This window comes from Heterocephalus glaber, unplaced genomic scaffold, assembly GCF_053883595.1.
Source record: "Heterocephalus glaber isolate CG9 unplaced genomic scaffold, H.glaber_assembly_v1.0 deba00001688, whole genome shotgun sequence".
Classification (NCBI taxonomy): domain Eukaryota; kingdom Metazoa; phylum Chordata; class Mammalia; order Rodentia; family Bathyergidae; genus Heterocephalus; species Heterocephalus glaber.
The window spans coordinates 9,691,064-9,716,222 of record NW_028258413.1 but is presented as its reverse complement, the minus strand read 5'-3'; the positions used below and the strand labels follow the sequence as shown (position 1 = coordinate 9,716,222).

The following is a 25,159-nucleotide window of genomic DNA, read 5'->3' as shown; positions in this document are numbered from 1 at the left end:
CCGGCGTTGCTGGTCTCTGGAAGGTGACCTGCGGTCTGTCCTGGAGTGTGAGCCGCACCTCCACCCTGGAAACATCAACATCTGGTCGCGAGTCGTGGGTGTGCACAGCATCCCCTCCGTGGACTGGGGCTGTGGAGAGCCCAGGTCCCTGACCCCGACCCTGCAGCCTGCCACCAGCAGGACCGAATGGGACTCTGCTGCCAACTCCTCCCCATCTTCCTGGGCTTTAGTCACCACTCACTCCATGGCATCAACTCTGCCCAGCACAGAGAGGGTGGCGCTGCCATCTGCCTGGGCAGTGCTGGAGGAGGAGGAGGACCGGGCTTGGGACACAGGAGTCCCCAGGGCACCACCATGGGCACTAGGGGAGGATGGCGCCAGTGTGAGGCAGCTGGGCTCACGGTGACGTGTCTCACTCACTGTCACCTAGGGGAGGTGTGAGCTGATGCCCTGTCCCTGTCCCCTTGTCTTGGAATCCTTCCTGTGAGTGAGAGGCTGGGCTGGGGGTTCTGGGTGTCTGGATGGGCCGAGCATCGCTGTGCAAGGTTCTGGGGGAGCTTAGAGGAAAAGCACCTGCCAGCGCCAGGCGGGGCACGTCTGATTGCCAAGACTGCGTGTGAGGAGAGGTCATGGGGTCAAACAGAAGGTCTAAGAGGATAAAAAGCCCATCAAAACACAAAGTGTGTGCAAAATGCACTTTCCTGAGCTATTTCTCAAAAGTCACAGAATCACCTTAGGGCTGAGGCCGCTCTAATGACAAAGAAAATGGCCTAACTGGATCTCGCTGAGGGCAACAGAGCTCACCGCAGATGGCTGTGCCTAAGCACCTTCGAGGTTTCATTACTGATGCCCAAAGCAACACCGGAGCACTCACCCCTCCTGGCGCTCTTTAGCTCCTGCGGCTCCCAGCAGAGAGTACAAGTTTTTCTTGACAAGTCGGAAGCTGGGGCTGAGAACCAGCGTGCACTGCAGGCTGGAGGAGGAGAGGCAGCCTCTGCTGTCCCTGAAGCCGCCCTGGGAGCTGGGCTCCTGCTTGAACACTAGGGTAAGCTCAAACGAGGGCTCTGTGCTGGTGTCGCACATGTTGTCTGCTTCCAGCTGCACCTGTATCACGAAGCTCCTCAGGCCGCAGGGCTCCGTGCATGACAGCCGCAGGACATCCTGGGCAATGTACTGGGTCAGCTGCTAGGGCACCAGGACCGTGGAGCAGCCCCCGCTTGGTCTGCTTGGAGCTAGACAGGTACTGCTCCTCCAGCACTGCCCACTGCAGGCTGGGTTCAGGAACAGCATAGTCCCAGTAGTCAAAAGTCTGCAGGAAATGAACAGTTTATAAAGGTGGGGGGAAATCCAGGAGGAGAAACACACGAGATGGTAACACTGGTTACTTCTGGCTCAGATCTACCTAGTGGTCCCCAGGAGAGGACAGACCTCGCTTTGCTAATGGTGAGACCATACAAAAACTCATTTAATCTCCTGATGCAGACAGGCCTTCTGTGAAGTAATAATGGTTTTGATAAATAAGGTAGAAAAGCTGTCACCATTTTCTTTAAATGTATGTGTACACACAATCCTAAAGACTGTGCCAAAAGTCTATTTGTGGTTATCCAAGATGATGAGTGATTTTCTTTGTTTACTATTATTTCTTTTGGGGGGAACTTTCTAACTCTACGAAGATGTGCAAAAAATAATTTTTGCTATGGTTCTAAAGTGAGTCAGTCTACCCTGAGCCTGATGATGGATACTGAAGATCCACCCAAGCTGTGGTTTCCGTGCAGGTCTTTACTGGGATGAGCGCCAGCTTTTACCGCTCACAGAGAGACCTAGGAGGGCCACCAGCTTATTTATAACTGCCGGGTGGTTTTTCTTAGCCAAGCAAAACAAAACGGTCCCAGGAAAACAGAATTCGATTTGCTCAAAGGAAAGCAGATAGCTGAGCACTGGGTCACCTACTTTCCAGATTAATCCCACGGTGGCAGGCAGCCACACACACACACACACACACACACACACACACACACACACACACACACATGCAGTCACCACTGGCTGGGCTGCACCCTGCTCCCCCAGGACCTGCACCTCCCTGGGCTCTGGTGCTCCCTCCTCTCCTAGGTGCATGCTCTTAGACCGATTTCTTTCTTTTTTAAACAAATCTCGAGGGCTTACTCTTCTGCCTGAGCTGCAGATGGAGGTTGAGGGGAGCTTGGCCTCTAGAGCTGAGTCAGACCCTCATTTCCTTCTAAACTAGGAAGGGCTCACGCCACCACTGCTCTCTGCTCTGGTTCACAGGGAGCTGCAGTAACTGTAGGAACCCTGTGACCTGGCCTTCGGACACCTGGAAGGGACCGGGTCCATGCACAGGAATCTTCTGTTCTGTCAGTTGTCAGAGGGCAGATGGGCGGTGCACAAAGGCAGGCAGAGCAGAGGAGCCAGGCAGTGTGCAGGGGACAGGGTGGGGGACTCGGGCTGCATCTGGAGTGGGACAGGGCGCTGGGGCGCAGCGTGGGGGACCTCAGGCGAGGATCCCCTTGACACTCACCACTCTGCGAGCTGCCCCAGGCCACCATGTCCCTTGTGGTCCACATTGCAGAGCGGGGAGGGGACCTGCAGGAGCTAGAGGACTTGGGGACCTGGGCACCCAAGGGCCTGTGCAGGATGAAGAGGGGTGAAGGACCTGTGAGGCCTGGAGCAACCCGAGTGCCCGCTCAGAGCCTCTCCTGTCTCTCCCTCCCTCTGCCCCGGCTGCTTACCTGATGCTGTGGTGGGTGGGTGGGTGCGTGGGGAACTGAGGCAGGAGCCTGGCACAGCCCTGTTCCCTGGGGACCCGCACTCTGCTGCTCTGCTTTTATCGGGTGCAGGCTGCTCTCCACCTGCCCTGAAGCAGCTCTTATGGACCTGGGGTGGCACCGGGGTGGGGCAGAGGGGATGAAGGAACCCATGCATCCAAGTCTAGGGCCGGAGATTGAGGAGATTGAGGGCAGATCCAGCAGCGGCGACAGGAGCAACCAGCCAGTGGTGAAAGCACAGAAGGTGGGTCTTTGACTTAGGACAGAGCTCAGCGGAGTCCTCTGGTGCAGCCCTCACTCCTAAGCTGGCCATCCCCACAGGGCTGGAGAGGAACACTTGTTCGCTCAGGACCAGAACTGTGGGGACTAATAGGTTTCCTGTGGGAAGCGACCACCTGGGCAGCTCACACCCTGCAGGGCACAGACCTCACCTGGGAGGACGGTGCAGTGACACGCAGAGGCCTCTGCCAGCCGCTCTCAGCTTGGAGACAAGATGGGAGATGCTAAGTCAGGTGCTGGCTTCACCTCTACAGGTTACACAGTTGTGTTGACAGTGAACCGAGGAGTGAGGAAGGAGATACCATCCTAACCAAGCTGTGTGCCACCACGCAGGCTGCCAGGTGTGCTCTTGGTGTTGTGCACACTCGTGTGTCAGGTGTGTTCTCAGGGTTGTGCACATAGGTCATGGAAGACCCTCACATTCGGGTACCCCAGGTACTCATCAGACAAAGTGACAGCCAGGTACATTTTATTGTTCATTCACCATAACTGCTACTGTAAAATAGTTTTTGGGGTACTTATTGGAAATAACAGTTGTGTCCAAACAGGAATGGAATATGATGTATTACTGATCTAAAATAATGTGCAATGCCTGCCACTAGAAGCTGAAGGAATCTTCAGCAGCTCAATGTCACCTCTCGAAGTTCAATTGGAGGAGTTGTTATCATAGTGACTGTCTCCTACCATAGCTGCATGATTTTGCTCTCATCATAAACAATGCTATGGATGAGTCCTTGGAAAGAAGCTGATGTGTTGAATGCACATGGTCTCTGCTTTCCCTGGATCATGGAAAGGTGTACAGTTCAGTGCCTGTTGTCAGAGAATATCAGTAGGGAGGAGCAGCAGGTCCCTGATGTTAGGAAGGGATGTGTCTAGAACCTCCACAGGTCGAAGTCCAGAAAGCTCCCCGGTGCATGTTTTCATGGAGCTCTTGAGGTGCCTGTGCTCATGGAGCTGTGAGTGCCCACCAGCCCCACCCTGCCCCAGCTGTATGTCCTGCACTGGTGGACTGCACAGCACAGCATCTGTCACTGACAGCTGCACCCCAACGACACATACACTACTTCCTGATGCCTGTGTTGGTGCTGCTCAAGGAGCCTGAATGTCTCAGCATCCAGTGGATATGGTGTTTGGAGCCCATTCTCCATAGCAGGGTGCCTTTCTGCGAGGTGAAGTGTAGGGAGATACAAAAGCCTGCCAAAACACAGATGACCCATCTCTCAGCTTCAGGATGCGGAGCCTCAGGTGTATGGACTGTGGAGCCTCAGCCTGGGTTCGCATCCCAGCGATGGTATTTGTTAGTGCTGCAAACATGAGTAAGGTGCCGTGAATTCACCTCTGTGATGGGGATAAAATCTCACCTCAGAGGGCGGTTTCGAGGATTCAAGGAGTGAATGCGTACTGCATGCCATGAGTTTTAGCCATGACTAGAATGATGAATTTTTCCCTGACTTTGAAAAAAATCTCCAATGTTTTGTGATATTTGTATGAAACGGTACCCGGGGAGTGTTTACTTGTGATCAAGGGTGTGATAGAAATGTATGGTGATCATCAATCCGGATGTTAACTCGACTGGGTTAGTAAATGCCTGGCAGAGTAGAAAAGCACAGTCCTGGTGTCTGTGGATGATTGGTATGCAGCTTAGCCAACCAAGGGGAGAAGATGCACCCTGGATGTGGGTGGCACTGACCAATGGCCTTGTAGCCTGGCATAATAAGAATGGAAAGAAGAAGGAAGTACGCCTGCATCTGAAGAGCCCCAGTCCTCCATCACCTTTGGACACTGGCCTCCATTTTCTTCAGCTGGGTCAGACTTTCATGCACACTGGTGCAGGCTCTGTCACTCCATTACATTGCCAGGCCTGGCAAGGACTTTCTTGCTGTGTTATCCCAGGACAGAAAGCAGAAGGATGGGAGGGATTCATCCTTTAATCAGGAGCTCACTCTTGCAATAATGACATTAGTCCATTTGTAAGGGCAGAGCCCTTATGGCCTGATGACCCCTTAAAGGCCCTGCTTTTGAAGGCTTTGTATTAGGGACTAAGTTCCCAACACATGAATGGTGGAGACTCGCAATGTGACACCACTGGAGGAGTTACAGGGTGCTTTGGGAGCAAATGAGAATAGCACTTATGTGTTGTGAAGGAAGATTTATAGACTTACTGGCTACCATGTGTTCAGGGACCACAAACTCTCACACTACTTAGGAGCTTATCAGAAATGCAGACCTTAGGTCTTCTCAAAAATTACAGAGACAGAATCTATGGTACAACAAGACCCTCAGGTGGTGTAGTTGGGTGCAGTCAAAGTTTAAGATGCACCTGTTTTAGATACAGAGAATAAAACCGTTAGACCATCTCAACACTCCTCAACATTCTTTCCAGGTCAACTAATAAAATTATCAAGTACTGTTACTGTTTAGATCTAAAATGTTTTCTCCGAAGACCCATGTTATGGAAGAAGATTGGATGATGGTGACACTACTCATCGGTGGATTCATTCGTGGGTGAGCTCATAGCTGAATGTGCTTTAGGAGATAGGAGGTGTTACCTAGAAGGTACATTCTTATCTTGGCCCCTCCCTCTCTTTCTGCTTCCTGGCTGCCATGGGTTCAGTATCTTTCCTCCACTGGGTCCTTCCACTATCCCTTTCTGCCCTGGAGCCTACCAACCATGGACTGACCCCCTAAAAACCATAAGTCAAACAAACCTTTTCTCCTTTAACCCATTTATGCTGAAGGTTGCAATAAGGAGGGGCTTACCTTATGGAATGTATTTAAGATAATTGGTCTATGAAAAGTTGTATTTGGAAACAACTAATTTAGAAGAAAGGAAGATAGATATGGATTTCCAAATTTACCAGAGTGGGTAAATACAGTTACATATGTATTCATTCCTTCTGCTGAAATTATATCATAAAATGCATTTTAGAACTTTGACTTGGTTTTTGGAATGTTGAGCTTCTGACTGGGAACTGTTTTTATAGACTATCTGTGTCATGTGGGGGAGGCAGGGCTGGAGCCGTCTGTGTGGCTCTGAGTGCACTGTAGCTCATCAGCTTGATAACGTTATATGTGCTTCGTCCCTCAGCTGAGTGATAAATGGTGCTTAAATTAATTTATGGCATTGCATACTTGCTTTGCAGTCTGCTTAGGTGTTCCAGTGCTAAAGATTTATAAAACAGCGCTCATTTTTCAGTGTGCAACCGAGCAGCAAACATTAATGGTTTGATTACAGGCTCTGACTCTTTCTGACTATTCTTCAAATTCCCTTCAGCCATGAGTAAGCAGTGGGAAATTAACTTGAGTCCTTGGAACTCAGGAGATGAAGTGGTGTACTATGTGTCAGAGTGGTCATCCTACACACGCATGGCCACAGGAGTTTGTTCATAGAAACGAACACACAGAACTCTGCCACAGTGAAAGATTCATTATGTGCTACCATGGGTTCCCAGGATGGCTGTGGGTTTAGCTCTGAATATAATGGATCTCGAGAGTGCATTCGCTGGAGAAATGGGAGCCCTGGCCTCACTGGTGGTGGCCTGTATTTGCATTTGCTCCCCCATATGGGCAAGATGAGTCAGCAGTCACCTGGAAAGAGTGAGAAACTGAAGAGAATCCCCCAGGAGGCAGAAGGAGAGCGTTACCTGTGGATATCAGAGCTATGGAGACCAGGGTTTGGCTTTTTGACTATGTCTCAGAGGCAACGAGAGTTTAGAGAGAAATAGGACGTATTTGGAAATGTTCTTTCCAGTCTCGAGGGCCCTGTGAGGAGCAGAAGTGGCCAGACATGATGGGTGTGGAGGGCAGGGGTGATAAGCATCTTAGCTGCATCCTACAGGTAGCCAGGCTTCGGGATCCTCATCCCTGCCCTACTCTGAGCCCTCAATGTTGCACAGGAGTTGAAAGTCCTGCTAGGTTCAATGGTCTTGTGGGATGGGGGCTGAGAATGGTAAGGGGAGGAAAGACTGCTGTCAAATCTACCTATTCCTCCATCAAATCAAGGCTAGATATCACACATTAATTTAGATAACACACAAGAAAGCAGTCATGTTACCTTAATGCATAGCTCAGTCTCTGATCTCATTGGTATTCATACCTATCTATCAACCTAACTATAAAGTTCTGAAAAATGGACATAAAATATTTCTATGAAAATATTGTTATTGACAAAGAAATTCACGTCTATAGTGTCTCTTAAAAAGTATTTTAATGTGTTCTATATTTAAATCTTTACTATGAAAACTCCATAAATTCAGAATATTTTTTGTTTTCTGAATCAGGAAGCTGTTTATAGAAGGAGATTATAAAGACATACTCCTGGGAGGCAGTTATGTAGGTGGGATCTTAACAAGGGCAACAATAAAAACAAGTTTTAGAATAATCCTTACACTTTTACCTTATTCTTAAACTGTCCAGAAGTATTATTGAAGCAGGTGCAGAGAGCTTAAAATGAAGTAAAATAATAAAGTCAGTGGAGAAGAACTGACTTCAAATTTACAAGCAAGTAGCCAAGTTTTAAATTGCAAATGAAAAGTAAAATAAAATGACACTAACGTCACACAATGGAACAATCACGTTCCTGTGCCTGCCTCTTTTTTTAATCATATGTTTTATTTTCCATTTTTATCATATATTTTATCAGTTATATAACTATTTGTTGTACCTTCAGTTTTTTTCCCCATTAAGTTTATTGGTACATTTTAGGTATAAAATACAGTTACATTCATCATTGGAATTTTGTACCTTTACATGAGGATCTTGGTTCTTATTTTTTCCCCTTCCCCTGCCCTCCCTTTACTCTCTCCTCCCTTCCCTATTTGCAAAGACTTTGTTTTCATTTTTTCCTTTTCTCATATTTTTTCTTTTCCCTTCTTTCCTTTCCCCTACGGCTCCCACTTCCCCTACTCCTTTAGACCTTTTCTTCCTATTACACAATATCAATTATACATTTTTAAAATTATAATATCAAGATCTAGGAGACATTACCACAGATTTTACAGAATTTTAAAGGATATAGAAAGCATATTACAAAAATCTTTATTGAAATAAATTTGATAACTTCTAAGAAGTACCTTGGAAGACAAATTAATGAAACTAACTCTGGAGGAAATATAAAATTTGAATAGCACCTATTAAAGAAAGTATATTCCTAGCTTGAAAACCTACCTATATGACAACAGCAGGCTCATAAACATTTTAACTGATAAATTATATCAAACAATTAAAGCAGAAAAAAGAAGGAACATTTCTCCCCTCATTTTAGGAAATCAACATTGTGCTAATCCTAAAACTGGATAAAGATAATAGGAGAAAAAAGTATGAACATAGATAGAAATTTGTTTAAGAAAGCAAACTATTAGAAGTCAGAACTGGCAGTATGTAGAAAGTGGTTTTATTATAGGGATGGTACTCCTGCCTCTTTTTGGTGCCTCCCAGTGCTTAAATTCCTTTATGGCAGCACATGCACATACAACATATGTATGTTCCTGTTTTTACTCTTTTATCATAAAGAAAAAAATATTTTTGTTTAATTGTATATTATCTTTTGGCACTGACAATATATCTTAGAAATTTTTCCATATTGACATATAGCTTTATCTCTTGTTCTTTTTTTTTTTCCGTTCAGCTATATATGAGGTGTGATCAAAAATATGGTGAATGCTGCTACCAAGTGCCATCCAAGGGAAAAGCAGCCTCTTTGAGACATAACGCTGTGTCCTTGCCCACCTTATTCACAAGATCTGGCACTATGTGACTTCTGGATCTTCCCCCAAATCAAAATGACCACAAAAGGGAAATATTTTCAATTGAGGTACCTAGGAGAGTGCAAATAAGACGTGGAAGAGGACTTCCAGAACACTTCAGAAAGTGACAGAAATGATGGAATAAGTGTGTGAGGATAAGTGATAATAAGTGTGAGGAGGATTCATGGCACTGTCTTTTACTGTAATAATTTAAAAAAAATTTAAACATTCACCATATATTTCAATCACACCTCGTATACGGCAACATTCTTCAACAAATATTTCGTACCTAGTAAGACCCTAGTAGGGGAGCTTGATCTTCAGTGGCTCTGTCTTCCTCTCCTTGTAGACTGGAGTCCGAGTCCCCACTGTCCTGGCTTCCTGTGTGTCTCCCAGCTTCCGGTTGAGGAAAGCTCCACCCTCCCTGCCCGGCCTTCTGTCTGTGTCCTGGCCTTTCCCATTGGGTCAGATCCCCTTTCAAACGCTGCCTGGCTTGGTTCTGGTCTCCTGGTACTCCCACTCTTAGGCAACAGCGAGTAGTTAGTGTGTGGGCTATCCCGTAACTCTTGTGAATACTTAGATGGCCTATGTTTTTAATCTCACTGGGATGAAAGGATGTCTGAATCTAGAAGATAGAAAGTGAAAACATTTCAACAAACACGTAGGGAGGATCTTCACATCCTGTTTGTTTCACATTCTTTAAATAATTGCCTGTTCCACAAATACTTAAAACTCACTGTTGTGAATGTTTATGTTTCCTTTTCTCTTTCGGACGGTTTTTGAGCAATTATAGTTTAAGCAGAGAGTTTTCAAAATGCAGAATAATGCAAAATGAATTCAGCAGTCCATCTTATCCACAAGAGAGGCTCTCCCAGACCCCAGTGGATGCCTATGGATCTCAGATGGTATTGGACTCCATACAAGCTATGATTTTTCCTGTACATATGTATGATAGAATTTAACTTATAAATTCGGCACAGTGACTGATCAGCAACAAAATAATTATATCAATATGCTATAATAAACACAGTACCAGTTACGTCTCATGCCCACTCAGGGTCCACATACATCACTATTTTTGGATCATGGTTGACCAGGAGCAGTAGCGCCTAGGAGACCAGCCTGCAGATAAGGGCGGCTGGTGCTACCTGACCATCACTCCAGATCCATCTTCAGCCTGGAAGAGTCCCAGAGACTATGCAAATTTTGCTCATCAATTTCGGTAGACTTTAAAATAAAAGATAATCCAACTCTCTGACTTAAAAAGCCAGGAAACAGAGAATGAGGGAAGGGAATCTTTTCTAAGGTTAGAAAGAAGGTTACCAGCACAATGGGAACCACCATCCAGGTCTTACAAGCTTATGGGCTCATTTCTTTATCTAAGAGATCAGTAACTTCAAATATTTACTATAAAACAATGTTCCCAATTGTAGGCACAATAGTTTTAACCCTGATTTCTCCCACTTCTTCTTATTGCTATGTTTCTAATTTCTCTTTAAGACTAACTCAAAATTCATCTTCCTGAAAGAAAATGTGTGATTATCTTACTCAGAATGTATTCAATCTGACATCATGTCAGGCTTTAAGACAGAAGTTCAGTAGTTTATCTTTAACATGCACCCACTTCTGTGCCGTGTGCTATGGTTTGGTTCTGAAATGTGCCCCCCAAATCTCATGGGCTTGGCAGGGGGTTGGATCATGGGGTGCTGGTCTCATGGGTGGATTCATCCACTGTTGAGTTCAGAGGCTGAATGTGCTTTCAGGAGGTGGGGCCTGGTTAGAGGTGGTCCCTGTGGGGAGACCCAAGGGTTCTCCTTCCTCCCTGGCTCCTCCCTTCTCTCTCTGCTTCCTGGCTGCTGTGGTGTGAGCAGCTTCTCCTCCTCTTTGCCCTTTGCCGTGCTGTTCCTGCATGGAGCTGGCCAACTGTGGACTAAGCCAGGAGCCCAAATAAATCTCTTCTCCTTCAAATTGTGGGTGTCAGGTATTTTGTTTTAGTGAGGGGACAAGGAAAGTGCCTAAGACATTGTGTCTGTGTTGTTTTATTTCCCTTATAGATACACTTGTTCTTTTCCACTCCACAGTGCTCAGTGAATGCTCCGAAATGCTGATGTCAGAGTACTTTTTATTTCTTTCTTTCTAATCTGGTTTTCTCTGATTGCTTTTTTCTGGACCATCTTAGTCTTCAGCAGAAGTGGAAGAGGAGTTCCAGTGAATGTCCTCAGGGCTGATGCAAAGGAACATAGCATCATCTGACCTCCGGAGGCTGCGGTCTTGATAATGCTGGTAGATTTTCACTTAGAGTATATTTGAGGCCAAAAATATGCAAGGAAATAGTCTGCAGGTATGGAGAGCCAGTTGTAGCGGGGAGGAAATCTTGGGAAGGTACACAGTTTTTAAAAGTATGAGGGAAAGAGTATAACCTCCTGTGTCTTCTTTTTATATCCCTTCTGTGAATTCAGGCAAATGAGCTCCTGACTTAACTGAGCTGTGGTGTGTGCCTGTTTAGATGCATGTTCAGAGAGTGCCTGTCAACTGATTCCTCTAATACCCTGAAAGAATCATTGCTTCCTGGAACATCCTGCTCTTTGGTGGAATCTGATTCATCCTGATATTTATAGCGGGTGTTTTGATTCTGTGCTGGTGCCTTGGACATACAGTGCATTTTTCTAGACAGAGCTGTCATGAAATGTGACTTGCAAAACTATGGAAAGTTAAAACAGTCTTTAAAAAACTTCTTTTAGTTAAGAATCAAGACTCAAAGCTGTACTATTTCTTAACACCTCTCTTTACCTCTTCTGACTTCCGGTGGACCCTGCCAAGGATTTATGATGCTTAAGAATGAATGAGAGAAAAACAAACACCAGGACAAGTGAGATACAGCGTCTCCAGCCCCTGCCTTAGCTGAGGGCATTGGGCCAGGTGTCCTCGGGAGAGATGTCAGTGTGGAGGTTCTGATTTAAATCTCTGCAAGGACAGTGCAGTTCTTGGTGCTCTCTGCTGAGGAGCTCTGCTTGCCACTTCTGAGGTAATGGGGTACCTGGAATGGTGTGTGTTAGAGAGCATCGCATCATTTTCTCTTATCTCCAAGGGCAGAAGTTTTGAGGCAGAAGCTCTGTGGAATAGTGCTCAGAAATTCTGTAGAGAAAGGGACCCAGGTTACCGGGATGAGCTTGAGTTCCTTTCTGTTTGTTTTGGTGGTGTCTGGTTAGGAAGGATCTGAACTCACTCCCCAGGTGGCCAGTAAAGACCACCAGCTTTCTGTACAAGGTCAGGCCCAGGGGTCACAGTGAACTCGGAAGATCTCCAGATGGAGCTGGGACCTGGGCTACAGGAGGTATGAGAAGGGTGGAAAGTACAGATGGGCAGTTGAAGAGGAGGAAGGAAGGCAGGAGAAGCAAAGATTGCAAGATGCTCATCCTAGACAGATTCCAAACCACTGATCAGCAACATGGGGATTTCACCCTTTGTCCAGTGAGCAGTGGGTGACATGTGGTTATCTTCGGACTCATGTTTGGTTGCTACAACTTGATGGGGGCTGGAAAATCCTGCTGTGTAGCAAGCAGAGCCAACAGTGCTGCTAATCATCCCTTGAAACTCAGGAAAGACCCGCCATAGAGGTGTGTCCAGCCCAAATACTCAGCTGTGCTGCCTTTGAGAAACCTGCCTCAAACCCACTGACAAAGGACTTGATGAGAAGTGTGATGTTTCGCAGCACCCTCCATGTGGGCATGGCCAGCAGGCAGCAGGTTGTTTTATTTCTGATAATGTTCTATATTTATGTACCTCTCACCCAGATATCCTGGGCATAGCTGAGAATTCATATGAACTCCCCCTCGTTTCTTCAGTAAGTGAGACTTTATATGTAAACATAAGAACATACTTTTTTGTTTTTTCATATTAAACCTATTTAATCTTTTGATTTAGATCTTCAGCAATGTTGTTCATAGCCTTTGCTAATCTAACCAGAAGAGAATTACTTTCTGAGAGAGCACTCCTTTACTTCTTCAGTAAACATTTATGGAGGACCTACAGTGTTATGGGCACTGTTATTGATGTTTTGCATGCATCAGTGCATTAGTGAACACCACAGAGATGTCTGGTGCAGCTTACATTCCAGCAAGGAAGACAGCAAACAAGAAACACAGTGAACGAGTAAGAAATGTGACCGGGGGCTGGGGGTTTAGCTCAGTGGTTTCACTGCCTGCTGAGCAAGTGCAAGGACCCAAATTCGATCCCCAGTACCAAAAGAAAAAAAAAGAAGTGTGACCAGTGTAACAGAAATGTTAAACAATAAGGGAGCAGGAGAAGGAGAGGGAAAGAAGAAGAGGAAGAGAAGGAGGAAGAGAGGGGAGACAAAGAAGGGAGAAGAAAAGAAAGAGGAAGAGGAGGATGAGGAAAGTAGGAGGAGGAAAGTCATCAAAGGTGGGCTGAGCCATGTACAGTATTGGCCAGTGCAGCAAGGAAGACCTATGGACAAAATGACGTGCAGTGGAGAGGTCAGAGAAGGGAGGACATGGTCATGACATTCTTGTTTCCTGTCAGGTGACTCTTTACTTAGGAAGGGAATTCTGAACACAACCATGAGCCCAACAATCCTGAGTGTAGATAGTGTTTTCTTCGGAGGAAACCTGTTTCCAGGATTGCATGTAACACTGTCTTGCTCAACCAATTTATGAATTGGTTCACTGTCTTGAGTTTAAACTGTAGGTCATCTGGTCATCTGTGGGTCAGTTATGGTTCAGTACTTAAAATTAGGCCCCTGTGGTGCTACTGAAGGTAAAAGAAGGCAGCTTTCCAGGAAAGACAGCTGCGTCTGCTCTTCCTTTTGCTATGCAGTCACAGATGGTGCCCATCATGGCTTTATGTAAGAGATATTTTTGAATCCTATCATGGACAGGTGCACTGTGTGCACAAAGATGGGGAAGATGTAGTCCTTAAACTTAAAGAAGCTCACAGCCAGAGGAGGAAGGACAGGCCACATCTCTTCCTAGTGTGTAAATTAAATGTTACCTGAAACTGAGAAAGAAATCAAGTGTCATAAAGTAGATGACCAAGAAAAAGAGATATCATGGAAGGCACTGGGAGGGGCTTCATGGAGAAGATGGTGCTGGGCTAAGTCCTCATGGGTGAGTCACTGACATGGATAGGAAGAGTAGACCAGATGGGTTCTCTCAGAATTAGAAAGAGAAAGAGAAAAGAAATAGAGATGAGAAGCTGCCCGCCCAGGAGTGTTCTGGAAATGAGAGTTCAGGTGGCCATTCTTCGATACAAACAAATGTTTGGCGAGGAATTGCTGAAAGCTGTTATGGCCCCAATGTGTTCACACCCTGAACCTAAGAGGACAGATTTTTCCTGCACCACGGTCTCACCTCTGAAATGCAGGGTAGCATATAGGCAGAGGTATGTTATTGTTTTGGAGGGGCTAGGTTTTCTTCATAATATTTCCCTGATTTATATGAGGTGTGCTTGAAATATATAGTGAATATTTACGTTTAAAGTATTTTATTATAGTAAAAGATGCATAGCCACATAACCATGATGGAAATCAATATGGAGAGCCCTTAAAAAACTAAAACTAGAGGTATCGTTTGATCCAGCTATTCCCTTTCTAGGGATTTTCTTGAAAGAGTTAAAAGCATCATATCAGAGTGATGTATGCACACCCATGTTTATAGTAACACAATTTATAATAGCTAAATCTTGGAAACACCCCAGATTCCCATCAGCAGATGAATGGCTAAAGAAAATGTGGTATTTATATACAATGAAGCAGTACTCTGCTATAAAGAAGGATAAATTTGAGTCATTTGTAAGTAAGTGCTCTTTGAGCCCATGATTTTAAGTGAAATAAATAAGACACGTAAGTTTAAATATCATGTTGTTTCTCTTGTATGAGAAACTCTAAGGGTAAACTAGGAGCAAAATGGAGGACAGATATTGGGAAGTAGGAAGAATATGTTCAAATGGGAACAAAGCACTGGTGGGGCTCCATGGGAGGAGGGACAATGGAGGGGGAAGTGGAAAAAGAATGAAGGGAAAAGGGATTGAAAAACAATGAATAGAAGGAAAATATAGAAACAAAGCTTTGAAAATGGAGAGGGAGAAAGGGTTGAAGGGAAGTGAAGGGAACAAGAAATAAAAGAATTAAGATATATTATGTACAGGTACAGATTTTCTATGATGAATGTGAGCACTATGTACAGCACTAATAAAAATTTGAGAAAAAAAAGACACGTGGCCATCAGTACCCTCTCAAAATACTCTCCTTTACTTTGAGCACACCCATCCCATTGTTTGTGCCAGTTTCTGCAACAGTTCTGGAAGTCCTGTCTTGTGAGTGTCTTTATGAGGTATAATCAAACATAAGGTAACTTTTGCTGCCAAGTGCCTTCCAACAAAAAGGCAGGCTTGTAAAAACATGACACTGTGTCCTCACCTTGTTCACTGGATCTGGCACCATGCAACTGATGGTTCTTCCCCAAAATCAAAATGAACATGGAGGGTAAATATTTTAAATTGATTCAGGACATTGAGGCAGCCACAACAGTGCAACTAAAGACACTCACAAAAGGACTTCTAGATAGTGGTGAGAATCATGGGGTAGGTGTGTTGGAAATGAGAGGGAGTATATTGAAGGGGATTAATGGCAGTATGTCTTTTGCCCTAATACATTTTAAACAATTTAAACCTTGACTGTATTTTTCAATCACACAGCTACTTACATTTTCCACTTGAAGACTATTGTCCATTTGAAAGGCTTTACCAGTATAGAACCTCATTTCCAAGGTGTTCAATATAGTTTAGATCCAGAATGTCTCCCCAAAGCCTCACATGTTCAGAGGTGGGACCTTTGGAAGGTGGATTAAACAGTGCTCCGTTCATCAGTGTATTCATCCAGTAATGAGCTCAGCAGCTGTGTGTGCTGTTAGGAGATGGGGACTGGTTGGAGGTGTCTGGCTGAGAGACAAATCACTGAGAGCATGACTTGGAAAGGTACATCTTCAAGCTGGGCTCCTCCTCTCATTCTTCCATGCCACCATGACACTAGCAGTTCTCCTCCATCAGACCATTCCACCATCTTCTTTCTGCCTTGGAGACAGCTAATTATGGACTGGACCTTCTGAAAACCATGAGCCAAAATAAACTTCTCCTAAGTTATGGGTGTTGGATAGTGTGTCTCAGTGATGAGAAAGTGACTAAAACAGATTTTGGCACCAGCAGATGGGTTGTTGCCTCGATTAACCTGAACATGTAGTTCAGAAGCCTTTGGAACTGGTTTGTAGGAGGAGTTTGGAGATGTTGGCTAGATAAGCCTTAGAATGCTAAAAGCCAAGCTTCATGGCCAATACTGGTCAGAAGTCAGAAGACCAGAATGTTGATACAAATACAGACAGTAAATACCAGGCTTAGGAGGTTTCAGTTGGGAATAAGGACTTCATTGTCAATTGGGTTAGGGATCATGTATGTTATACTCATGCAGATAATTTGTCTACATTTTCCCATGTCCTGAGACTTTGTGAGAGATAAGGATTAAGAATAATGGATTAGTTAATTGGAAAGAGTAAATTTCAAGGCAGCCCAACATTCAGGCTGTGACATAAGCACTGCTGGTTGCTTTTAGCCATATCTATGATGAAAATTAGGACCAAAAAGCAGAGCTGAATAATTTGAAAATTTTACTGGTGGCCAGAAAGGAAATGCCTGTAATGTTGGGACCTGTAAACTTCTGGTCAAGGAGAGTTTAGTTGCAAAAAAAAAAAATCATCATTAAAATGAAGTCAAGTAGTTTGAATTAGGACAACAGGAAGGATGCTTTGAGGCCATCCTGGGAATCAGCAAGACCCCACCCTTCAAAGGCTCAAGAATCTAAAGGTGAAAAACTTTTCTTTGGGGAGAGAGGACCAGAGGAGCCTGCTGAAGAAGGGTTGGTTAGGAAATTGGCTCAGTGGGATTCAATTTTTAGTGCTCAACCATTCAGGCACGCAGAGGCCTCTGCAGCTATGAGGGGAGATTGGCTACTGTTATAACTGCTGGCAGATCCTACCGTTCTTCACATGGTACTGGGTTTTATAGGCACATGTATTGCAGGTGTTATGGGGTCAGGGAGGCTTCCACTCAGATTTTAGAACAAGATCTGGGAGGCCACGCATTGTGTCAATGAGAAGGCAGTGTTTGAAGCTGTGAGAGTGAAGTCAGAAGTGAAACAGAGACCCTGGGAAGTTGGCAAAGCCAGGAATATAGGCCATCTGCTGAGGAAAGCTGTGGGCAGTGGATGGAGCCACCCCACAGAGAGGTCATGCAAACTGCAACCTCAATGCTGTTGGGGTGGGGCTACGCAAATCCTTCTGAGTTCACATCTTTCCACATCCTGCCCTGGTGCTAGATGCAGTTATAAGATTTAATGTTTACCCTGGTGGGTTTAGGTTTTGCTTTGGTCCAATTTCTTTCTAATCTTCTGTTCTTCCCTTTTGGAATGAGAATGTTTACCTGTGCCATTGTATGTTGAAAGGTTAAACTTCCCTTCTGATTTTTACAGGGGCTCACAGCTAAGAGTTTGCCTTGAGTCTTAGAGAATTTGGACTTGAAATTTTCAGCAATGCTGGAACTCTCAAAACCTTGGTAACTCTTGAGATGGGTAAAATACATTTTGTATGAGATGGACATAATTCTTTTTGGGCCCAGGAGCTGAATGCTATCGTTTAGAGCTAGAATGTTCCCCAAAAGCCTCATGTGTTCAGAAATAGGGCTCTCAGGAAGTGATTGGATCATGGTGGTACTATACTTACTGGAGGAGTCACCTGAGAATGAGTTCAGCAGCTATGGAGTGTGCTGCTAGGAGCTCGGACCTGGTGAGATGCAGGTGATTGGGAGCATGACCTGGAAGGATGCATCTCCCTCCCTCGTTCCTACCCTCACTCTCAGTTTCCTGACCCCCATGATGTGAGCAGCTTTCTTCCACCACCATGTCCTCCTTGCCTTGGAGCTAGTCAACTATGTACTGAATCCTCTAAAAAAGCATGAGCCAAAAGAAATCTCTCCTTTAAATTGTCAGTGTTAGGTTTTGTGTCCCAGTAATGGGAAAAGGGCTGAGACAGTGCTTATCTGAATCATATTAACATCGTAAAGTAATGAAAGATGCATTTCCATATACCTTCCCTATATTAAAACCTTCCCCTCAAATTCATCTTTTATTCTTCCTGAGTAGTGTGTATTCTCAATATCATTACTACTTTAACCTAGAGTTGTGGTTTATCTTTTCATCATTAAGCTTTAGAGAAGCTACCCAGGATGTAATTATGTATTAACTTATAAGACCAATAACAGTGGTGCAAATTTGGCAATGTATCAATCAAGACACTTTATATTAAGTGAAACATATACTCAAAGTCCAGTGGAATCTGAAACACTGCCTGTTTCCAAACTGAATAAGCCTTTGAAAAGCCACACATATCATTGAGCTATGGTTTCAAGGAATTGGATTATTAATGACAGTGAGTATTTATTGGGGACTCATAATGGTTCCACGCACTTTACTGTTTTATCGTTAATACTTTATTTCATTTTGGCAGCAACTATGTGAGGCAGAGGTGATCACTATGATCATTTTATAGGTGGATAATCGAAACTCAGAGAGGGTAGGAACCGGCTTTCCATCTAGTGAGGAGAGGAGCCACTACAACCTAGTGGCTTTTTGAAAATCTGTTTCTTGGAAAAGGAACTTTGGAAAATAGGATATGATTGCTCACCTTAGGAAAAGACAACAGTGCTATCTAAGAAACCATTACTTCAGACCCTTATCTTGCACCCTTACGTCAGAATGGGACCTTCTGACTCTGCTTCTTCCATGTTGTTCCGAGTATCCAGGGTAGCATGTAAATCTCCCATGGGTTGTTATGAATGAGTGAAGAATTTCAAAGATTTTGATCTATGGGGCAGAACAAAATAGAAATAGGTTTCCTAACATCTAGACTGTGCCAGCATTTAACTTATACTCCTTTCTAGCTGTTGCCATATAGTGTTTTTACTATTCAGCTCCCCTGTCCCCACCTGCTCCCCTCAACCTCCAGCTGCTGTGCTTCTAAAGGGTGAGGCCTGTGCCTCACTCACTTCCTACTGGGCTTCCCTGGCTCCCAACAAAATCTGGCAAGAAACAAATACGTATTTATAAAATTGGTATCTGGCTTGATCGATTAGGTATGTTGTCTTTTAAAAAGAACACACTCCACAGGCTTAACTTTGTAAATTTTGGGTAGTAGAGCCACCGTGAACCCTAAAATTTTATGTTCTTGCCTTGCCGCTGATGGGTACATCAATCTGGGTTGGAGGCTGTTTTCTTTTAGGGCTTGAAATATGTCACTCCAAGCTCTTCTTGCCTTGATGGTTTGTGTTGAGAAGTCGGCTGTGATTCTCATGGGCTTTCCTTTGTATGTGATTTGTTTCTTTTCTCTAACTGCTTGTAGAACTTTGCTCTTCTGTTGAGTTTCTGGAATCTTAACAACTATATGCCTATGTGTAGATTTTTTTTGATCAAGGCTCTTTGGAGTCCTATATGCCTCACTTATCTGTATGTCAAGCTCTTTTCCCCTCCTTGGGAGGTTTTCTGCCATTATTTCTGTGAAGAGATTTTTTATGTCATCTCCACTCTCTCCTGTTTCTTCATTGACTCCAATCAGTTTTATGTTATTCTTCTTTGCATCATCTAGCAGCTGCTGGATTGATTTCTCATGGTCCCTTATAATTTTGAAGCAATTTTTCTTTTCCTGGTCACTAATTGCAATTTTATCTTCTATATCTGAAATTCTGTCCTCACATTGGCTCATTTTGCTGTGTAGACTTTCGATGGAGAGTTTCATGTCCTGGAAATCTATTTGCATCTGTTTTATGGATTCCATTTGTTTCTTATGTTGGGATTCCATCATGTTCCTGAGGTCCTCTCTAGATTTATTAATCATGTCTTGCACTAGGGGCACAATTTCTCCTGTTATCTGAGAAATTATTTCTGATTTCATTTTTTCCAGATCCTCTTTTGTTGCCAGTTCAGTGGGTCCAGGTGGTTGAGTATCAGAGTGTTCCATCTCATTTCCCTTTGGGGTTGCCGTAGGTGATCTGGAAGTCTGGTTTTGAGACTTATTTACATGTTTTCTCATTTCAACTGTGGGGGGGGGCTGTTGACACCTGCATGGATTACCTCCTCTGAGCTGGGAGAGGTGGGACAGGGGCTGGGAGCAGCGGTAGGGATGGTGGCCAAAAATCCCTTTCCTCTGGGCTGGGAGCAGTGGGAGGGATGGTGGCCAGGAAGCCCCTACCTCTGGTCCAGGAGCAGTGAAATGGTGGCCTAGAAGCCCCTTCCTCTGGACCAGGAGCAGTGGGACGGTGGCTCAGAAGTCCCTACCTCTGGGCCAGGAGCAGCGGGACTCAGTACCATGGTCTGGTGGTCCGGTGTCCTCTGCGTCTTTGTAGTGTGGAACCAGGTGGCTGTACAGAGGAGTGGGGGAATCCAGTGGATTGTTGCCTGGGTGTGGGCTGATTCGGCATGTTCCGCCTGACTCCAGACCTTGATAGGGTGTGGGCAGACCTGCCTATCTGCAGCAGGCTGATTTGGCGTGTTCCACCAGACTCTGCCTTGCTACTGATGAAGAACATTACCCTCTGGACCAGCCATTCCAGGCCAACCTATGCTCTTCCAGGGAAGTGTGAAAGGCGAATGCTTGGCGTACCCTAAAGTAAGTGTGTTTCTGTAAAGGCTAGTGGGGACACACAGGTTTTCTTACTGGTGTTATCATTTTAAAGTATTAATTTTCCTAATCTGCACTTAAGTTTCACTGTACAGTAATTTCATGTTTAACTAAGCACTTTAAAAGAAGATAATATAGGCACTTTTCCTCAGAGTGCAAATTTGATAAAGTATGACAAGCGTCTACTTCATCTTTTCCCCTAAATTTTGCTTTTAATGTGTGATTCTTGTCAAGCATTCACTAGACTAGTGATGGTGAGCCTTTTAGAGACAAGTGCTCAAGCTGCAACCCCAAACCCATTTATTTATCACAAAGTGCCAGTAGTGCATTTAAACCTGAACACTGAGGTTTTAGTTTAGAAAAAACAACTCATACATTAACATCTTTTGTGTTACAAGAAAAACAATATGCATGCCATAAGTTCACCACCACTGCACTAGACCATTATAATGAAAAGTTAGGTCATGTATTTAGGTGTTAATCAGTCTTGATTCTTTTCTGACTTTGAGCAGCCCTTTGGACACATATATGGAGGACAGTGGGTCCAGGATTAAGCCCATGGCACAAATCAAAGAAGAAAATACCCCTTTTCCACATCAGCTCTGCTGTGATGACCCTTCCTCCTCTTTGGTGTCTTCTATTCTGCTCGTGTCTCTTGGATTGCAAAGTCCTAGTGGACTAGGGTTTTATGTGATTAACTCATTTAGTAAGGATGGACCTCTAGAAAGCACCTCCCACTCAAAACACCTTCAATGACACTGCAGAGTGATGACTATGGGGTCATGATGCTGTGTGAATCCTACCCTAAATCAGAGGACACAGAGAGTAACTCGCTAGTGAGTGCTGAACACAAACCCACGGTGACACAGTGATGGCCTCACCACACAAATTTGATGCCTCGGTCTCCATGGGGCCATGTTTTCAGAGTCCTACAACAGGATGGTGGCATTCTGTGTTAGTCCTCATAGGCTAAAACTACCGACTTCTTTTCTTTTTTCTGTGACTAAAAATTTCCTTTTGCCTTCACATTAACGACAAGCCTATTTCTAAATGATAATACTTGCAAATCCCTAGATTCCTTGTAATAATTCTTTTAGAAGTCTTATTGGTCACAGATTATCTCTGTTTTAATTGATTGGATAAATTTTGGAAAGGCATAAATAAATGGCTTTGTTGTAGCTGACAGCCCTCCTGAAAATTATGCTTCACATCTGCAAGGGTCTCATAAAAATGTCACTTTGTTAAGAGTCTTCTGCAGTCTTTGTTTTCAGCCAATTTAAATTTCAGAGAAAACTCAACTGAATAAAACATTTTATGTAAATTTTGTTTGATCTTATTTACATTTTTACTTCCAATGAGGCGCAGATTTTTAAATCAGCCAACTCTAACTAATATAGTAGCAAGACATGCAACCTAACAGTCAGCAATTTCTGTTCTAGGGGATCCTGTTCTTAAGTAGCCCACTTTATTGTTTGCTGAGCTCAGCTCTTCCTCAGTTGTGCAGGTGTGAAAATGGTTCTGTTTTTCTGACGATGCCTTGCATGTCTGGAGCTGGGCTTGGCTGGGAGATCCGGGATCTCCTGTCCACCCTCTTGCTGCTGCTGTGTGTCCACTCTTTTCTGGTCCCCATTTCTGACCCTGTATTAACCTCCATGCCATGAACAGCTTCACTGATTTTCTCTCTGCATTTGTATTTCATTATCTGCGTATACGAACCGCAGTTCTCATGTCTGCCATGAGAAATCAAGGTGTTCCTCAAAAGCCTGCTTGTCCTTGGCTCTTTCCCACTCATCTGGTGACTGTTTCCATGGGCCTTCATGAGGGCCTTCATGGACATGGTTTCTGTGGGGCTGTGGAAGCTCTCAGTGCCCAGGTGGGGTCACTCATGTTGAAAAAAAATACACACGGAGTCAGGAGGACAGGATTGCGTGACTCACCTGATTGTAGGCTCTGTTCTGAGAGATTCCACAGGTACAGCTTTGCCCAGAGAACCATGACCTCGCACCAGGCCACCTCCATGGGGACATCTGCAGCAACCCTGCACTCCCTGGCCAGGGGTCACCCTGCTGTCATCCTTGTAGCCAAGGATTACTGCTTCAGAACAGCTCATGTAATCCTCCTCCTTTGCCTTTAGGAAGCTTTCTCTCCTTTTCTACTGTGTGCATCCACAGCCCTACATGTTGAGCCATTGAGCTTGTACCTGGATTTGCAAATCCCCTTCTCATTCCTGAATGAACTAATTTTCTTCAGAGACTTTCCCCCTGTTTGTTATTTAGGTTGACACAATCCTTCTTTCTTCCTTAGTGTTAGGACGATTCGTGCACACCTCACTTTTTCTACCAGCTAGTGAGCTCCTGGGATGAGGAGATGATGTCCTTGCAAATCTTAGAGGATATGGTTCAGTACCTGTACAAGCCAGGAGACTGAGTATTCTTGCTGCGTGCATAAATCTAGTACCTCAGGGAATACCACTAACAATAGCAAATTGCATTCTCTCAGTCTGCATCTCTCTCTTGACTTTAGATTCCAGAGGTATTATCCCTGGCACCACAGTGGAAATTCTGGACTTGTTCTCCCTGGTCTCTTGGTTAAAGTGGCTGGAGGCTGGTCAACATGGGCCCCAATAAAAGGAGGCCACATCCTTTTGTGCGACAAGAATACATCAAACAATTAGCTTTGATCTTCATAATGTACTACTTTTTATTGGTCTCAGTGCCCATCTCATAGAAATAAAATATTTATTTTCCTACTCTCCACTTACTTCTTTGTAGTTTGAAAATGTTTTTGAACATAATAGACACTGCTTCTTTTATTTTTTATGAACATTTTGCTGCATTATAGAGAAATTATTTTGTTTCACAGAGGAATAAAAGTCTTAATTATTAGACTGTGAAATGTACCCAAGCAAAATTTCCCTACAATATCATTAAATATAACTTCTTTGAATTCTAAACTCTAATTTGACCCACTAAGACAGTGTACTCATATAAGTACAAACGTTTAAGACATTCAGAAGACATTCACTACTGTTGTAATAAAATACATTAAAAACTGAAGCAATTCATCCACAACACCAAGTAATAAATGCAGAAACAACTGCTGTCAAAGATGGAGTTGTAAACATAAATCCAGGGGAAAGGGTGTTGGAGATTGAATGTCTAAGATATCTGCCATTTTAGTGGGGTGGGGGGCTTGGAAACGTGGGGAGCCTTGCAGCACCTGATAAGGAGCCCCAGGGACAGGCCTCATGACCTGCCCATTGATGCACAAGGTGGACAGAAGGCATTTCCGCTGACAGGGAACTTCGGAGATGGGCAGATGCTACCAGACGAGCCTGGGAAATGTAGCTTTCAGAAGGAGCAAGGTAGCACCTATTTGCAGCAACTGAGTTCTGCCTGGATTCATTAGTGTGTGCCTGAGGGTACTTGAGTGAGAGGGACAGCAGAGACAACAAGGAAGGGCCCTGTAAAAGGAGCTGCATCCAAGACAGGCACCTGGAAAACCTGGCGTATGAAGGAGAAACTGAGACCATGTAAGAGGAAGAACATGACTCAGCCAGGGTGGGAAGGAGCCTGAGTCTGCAGCTGAGAGTTTTCCTTGCTGCAGAGAGAAATAGAGATGTGAGAATATGAATTTGGTCCTCAGACTATTCTTTGAATTTAAGTGTTTATATCCCTTTACACCTACAGCAACTCCATTGACACCGCATAGGGCTCTTTCGGCAGTGTGTGGATTTACTCTTTTCTACGCAATTTTGGGTCTTGGTATATAGAACCAGTACAGGGACAGAACTACAGGACCAGAGATGGCAGATTCACTGACGCAGGTCATCACAATTAGAATGTACAATAGAAGTGCAATTTCTGTACTACAGCCATAACTAACTGGCTTTCTGGTGGAATCCCTGTTTACTAAATAGCAGAAAAAATGTAAATGCTTCTTGTGGCATAAAGCTTCCTTAAATCTACTAATTTAAATATTCCATGTGGGAAGCACTGCCCAGTAGTCTGCAGCCTCCCTTCCCCGGTGCTCCTCCTCTGCAGGTACGGGCAAGGGGTGACTTATGTGGTCTGGGGGATGAAGCCTGAGTCTTCAGTGAGATGCTCTTTGCTTGCCCACCTGACGATGGCAGCCAGTGTGACCTCACCTGGGCCTGCACAGCCTTGGGGACGAAGCTAGCCTGACGTGTCTTTATCCAGGCTGGTGCTAGAGCTGTCTGTGGGTAGGGAAGGAAATTTCGCCAGGACAGGCAGCTTCTGTAGCCTCCATTCCTTGCTAGACCTGTGGTCACCTCTCCCTGTGCTGCCTGAGCACTGAGGTGACCCCGGGGACAGCCAACCGTATACTCCCCACACACCTTTTTGCTTACACTTTCCCATCCGACCTGATGTGGGTCACAACAGGGGAGACTGAGGCCCCACTATGGCCTCCCCCGACCTCAGCTTACCCTGCTGAGTGCTGGGCTTCCTGCTCAGGAGGAGGGAAGTATCAAGATCCTATTTTCCTCGCCCCTTTTTACTTTCTTCATTACTGGGCCTGGAAGGGAAATATTTTTCCTTCATTTCCCCTATGTCTTGTTTTCCCTCTAGATTCTAGCCAGTGCTGAGTAGAGGGG

At 44.6% G+C, this 25,159-nt stretch overlaps 1 protein-coding gene across 1 annotated transcript in view; it reads right to left on the bottom strand.

Moving 5' to 3' along the window:
* Positions 1–485: 485 nt before the first annotated feature.
* The window catches only part of Ddit4l (DNA damage inducible transcript 4 like), a 107,333-nt gene continuing 82,659 nt past the window's right edge, over positions 486–25,159 (bottom strand). The window contains 2 exon segments of the mRNA XM_087198773.1: positions 486–1,212; positions 1,214–1,309. Coding sequence (XP_087054899.1) covers positions 871–1,212; positions 1,214–1,309 — 438 coding nt within the window. The 3' untranslated portion in view covers positions 486–870.